This window comes from Tupaia chinensis, unplaced genomic scaffold, assembly GCF_000334495.1.
Source record: "Tupaia chinensis unplaced genomic scaffold, TupChi_1.0 Scaffold000484_1, whole genome shotgun sequence".
Lineage (NCBI taxonomy): Eukaryota > Metazoa > Chordata > Mammalia > Scandentia > Tupaiidae > Tupaia > Tupaia belangeri.
Window position 1 is genome coordinate 2582819 of NW_006159996.1, and position 4570 is coordinate 2587388.

The 4570-nt window shown below is 42.8% G+C and overlaps 1 protein-coding gene across 1 annotated transcript; it reads left to right on the forward strand.

Moving 5' to 3' along the window:
* Positions 1-2437: 2437 nt before the first annotated feature.
* On the forward strand, positions 2438-4216 carry LOC102490794 (protocadherin beta-16). Its single transcript, XM_006156254.3, has one exon. It carries the CDS (start codon positions 2585-2587, stop codon positions 4214-4216), a length of 1632 nt encoding a protein of 543 aa, XP_006156316.1. The 5' UTR covers positions 2438-2584.
* The last annotated feature ends 354 nt before the right edge of the window (positions 4217-4570 follow it).

Below are 4570 nucleotides of genomic sequence, written 5' to 3' on the forward strand. Positions count from 1 at the left end.
GCAAGGAATACATTCCATTCTGAGGACTCTAGAGAAGAATCTGTTTCTTTGGGTTTTTGTTTGTTTGTTTTGGTTTGGGTTTTTGTCCCCCAAGCTTCTAGACACTGCTCCCATTTCACGGCCTTGGCTCCCAATGTCCACCTTCAAAACCAGCAACATCGCCTCTCTCTGATCACGTAGGTCACCTCTCCCTCTGACCATAGCCAGGAAAGGGTTTGTCCCATCCAGATAATATAGAATAATCCTCTCTTCACAAAGCCATTAATTCAATTACATCTTCACAGTATCTTCTGCATGTAAAGTAATATATTTGTAGATTGTTGTAATTAGACCGTAGACATCTTTGAGTGGCCACTGTTCTCTCTACCACAGGGTGGGAGAAATGATCCAGTCTAGCAGTACCATCTATGGCCAAAGGAGGGCACGTGAAAGTCTTTATACCAGGGATTTAGGCCTGATTGATTAGCTACTTTAACCTAAGACAGGATAAATACCAAACTTCTAAAACCTTTAACAAAAACATTGAACTGATAAGGACATCCTGAACCTTTATTGCAATTTTATTCAAATTATGAGTGGGAAGTATGCTTTTAAAAAATCTAAATCTGACAAACTTATTCTGGAATAGATGAAGAATCCTTACAATCTAATTATAAAAAGACAACCCAATTTAAAAATGAAGAATAGACAATTCTCCAAGGAAGATATACAAGGATGACTGATAAGCACATGAAAAAATGTTCCATGTTATTAGTCATTCGGGAAATCCAAATCAAATTCCAAGATATCACTGAATCACTATTATTAATATCACTTCATCACTAATATCACTTACTCACTAATAATCCAAGATATCACTAATCATCCTAATCAGATGATTAGGACCAAAAAGTCAGATAACAAATGTTGGGAAAATGTGGGAAAGTTGGAACCCTAATACCTTGCTGGTGAGAAAATAAAATGGTGCAGCCACTTTGTCCAACAGTCTGGAAGTTCTTCAGACAGTTAAACATAGAAATACCATCTGCTCCAGCAATTTTGCCCCTAGAGAAGTAAAGCCATAGGTCTCCATGAACACTTTAATAGGGATGTTTATAGCAGCATTATTCATAATAGCCTAAGTTAAACCAAATATCCAACAATCGACGAATAGATCATCTAAGTATGATGTAGCTGCGTAATGGTATATTTATTCAGCCTTAAACTGGAATGAAGTATTGATACCTAAGCCTTGAAATAATACTTTGACTTGCTAAGTGAAAGAAGCCACCACACACCTCCAGGTATTGTATTACTTCACCCTTAGGAAAGCCCAAGACAGAGAACTCTCTAGGGACAGAAGTAGATAAGCAGTAACTTAGGACGGTAAGGGTGGTAATGGTAGAAAAGGTTTCCTGTGAGGTCATAAATATGTCCCAAAATTGTGACGAGGAATGCACAGTTCTCAATATAGTAAAAGTTACTGAACTGTACACTTGAAATGAGCAAAATGTATGGTATGTGATTATATCTAATTAAAGTTTTTTTTAAAGAACAAAACAAAAATTTTTCTTGTCATGATTTTTTAAAAAAAGAAAAAAGAGAATCCAAAAGTGTGCCAGGCTAACCCGTGATACCTGCCTATTTGAGAAATAACTTTATTTTTCCTTTTAAAAAAGAATTATTTATTTACTTTTATTTATTATCATTATTTTTTTAAATTTGACAAGAGAGGCACAGAGAGAGAGAAAGTGAGAAAGCAGCCACCAGGTCTAGGACATGAACCGTGTTCAACCATGTGGGAGTCCAGCACCTTAACCACCATGCCACCTGATGGCCCCAAGAAATAATTTTCTAATAATTTGAAAGTTATCAAAATTTACAGTTCTCAGGTATCGGTGTTGGAAAGAAGAGGATGTAACTACTCTTCAATAAAGCATTTATATAGATATACTCTTTAGAATTGCTACTTGTAATTGTACAATGTCCACTCATTTTTCATTCTGTAATACATACCATGTAAGGTATATACTTGGGAAACTGTTCCCTGGTACTTCAGAAATAATACACACCATGAAAGGTACGTACTTGGGAAACTGTTCCCTGGTACTTCAGAAACACTTTGTTCCCAAGTACATATTCCTCAATGTAAATGTTAAATTATTTTATTTAACTGTTACCACCTGAACACAATTTGACAACTAATAACCTAAGAGACAGTTGCTCTGTACTACTCCCTGTGCAATGACACAGAGCTCTAGCTGTATACACAAAAACCGTATGAAAATAGAACATGGTGTAAATACTATGTTTAAAAGTTATTTTGCCTCCAATGTTAAGCCAGAAAATACAAAACAGAACACATGGTGGCGCTGCAGGTTAAGAAGATGGAAAATGTTGGAACTGCCTATGCAGCCTCAGCATCCAGCCAAACACTTCACGCCACCTGGAAGCAAAAGAATTGCTTTCTCCACCAGTAATTGTGTGAAACCGCCTTAAAACTCTATTTAGCGGCACAGTTCTGACATTCAGGACCCTAGGACCTGGCTACCAGCATCCTGGGCATACCCGAAGTTCTTTTGGACCAAACTTTCAGGAAAGAGCAATGGAGATTGGACCAATGCATAATTGCAAACAAAGGCAAGTCCTCCTTTTCTTTGTTTTATTGAGCATGTCTGGGGCAGGCGCCGAGTTGGGGCCCTATTCGGTAGTGGAAGAAATGGAGAGAGGCTCCTTTGTAGCAAATCTAGGTGAAGACCTGGGGGTAGGGGTGACAGAGCTCACAACACGTGGGGCCAGGATCATTTCCCACGGGAACAAAGAGCATTTGCAGCTAAAGGCTCAAACCGGGGATTTGCTTGTAAATGAGAAACTAGATCGAGAGGAGCTGTGCGGCTCCTCTGAGCCCTGCACACTACATTTCCAAGTGCTACTGGAGAAACCCTTGGAGATATTTCAGGCTGAACTGAGAGTGGAAGACATAAACGACCATTCTCCTGTGTTCACCGAAAGAGAAATGAGTCTACAAATACTGGAAAATAGTCCTCTAGGAAATGTGTTCCCCCTGAATAATGCTCTGGACTTGGATGTAGGATGCAATAATGTTCAGAACTATAAAATCAGCCCCAACCCCTATTTCCGCGTTCTAACCCGAGAACGGAGCGATGGGAGGAAGTACCCTGAGTTGGTGTTAGATAAAGAGCTGGACCGAGAGGAGGAGCCTGAATTAAAATTAACCCTGACGGCCCTGGATGGCGGCTCTCCACCTCGGACTGGGACCACCCAGGTCTTCATAGAAGTGGTGGACGTCAACGACAATGCGCCTGAGTTTCCACACTCGCTCTACAAGGTGCAGATGCCAGAGAACAGCCCAGTAGGCTCCTTGGTTGTCACAGTCTCAGCCAGCGACTTAGACAGTGGAGCCAACGGAAAAGTATCATACTCACTCTTTCAGCCTTCAGAAGATACTAGCAAAACTTTAGAGATAAATCCTATTACAGGAGATATTCAGTTGAGAACACAACTAGATTTTGAAACAGTCCAGTCTTATGAGGTGGACATCAAGGCCAAAGATGGGGGTGGACACTCAGGAAAATGCACTCTACTTCTGCAAGTGGTGGATGTGAATGACAACCGCCCTGTAGTGACCATGTCTGCGCTCACCAGTCCTATCCCAGAGAACGCACCTGAGACTGTAGTTGCTGTATTCAGTGTTTCTGATCCTGACTCTGGGAACAACGGGAAGACAGTATCTTCCATCCAGGAAGACCTTCCCTTTATTCTAAATCCTTCAGTCAAGAACTTCTACACCTTGGAAACAAAGAGAGCACTAGACAGAGAGAGCCAAGCCGAGTACAACATCACCATCACCGTCACAGACCTGGGCACACCCAGGCTGACCACAGAGCACAGCATAACAGTGCTGGTCTCCGACGTCAACGACAACGCCCCCGCCTTCACCCAGGCCTCCTACACCCTGCTGGTCCGCGAGAACAACAGCCCCGCCCTGCACATCGGAACCATCAGCGCCACAGACGCAGACGCGGGCACCAACGCCCAGGTCACCTACTCGCTGCTGCCGCCCCACGACCCGCAGCTGGCCCTGGCCTCGCTGGTGTCCATCAACGCCGACAACGGCCAGCTGTTCGCGCTCAGGTCGCTGGACTACGAGGCCCTGCGCGCCTTCGAGTTCGGCGTGCGCGCGGCAGACCGCGGCTCGCCCGTTTCAAGTTCTTGAAGCCGATTATCCCCAATTTTCAAGGCCACGACACCGGTAGGAATGTGGAGGAAAAGGAGAACTTTCGCAATAGCTTGGGACTCAACATTCAATAAAATTTGTCTGACAGGAGATTCTGGAACAAATGGGTTCAAGTTCTTGCAGTCGATTATCCCTAATATTCAGTCCCAGTGTCCTGGGAAAGAAACAGGAAAATCGTACCTTTCACAAAACCTTTGGATTTAATTATTATTTTTTGATTTAATTTTTTTTTCCCTCTTTTTGGAGAGGTTTTCACTATAGGGCATGTGTGCTCACCAGAAAGACAAGACAGAAAGCGGGAAACCGCCCCCTAGTGGGGACGGCCATGCCTCA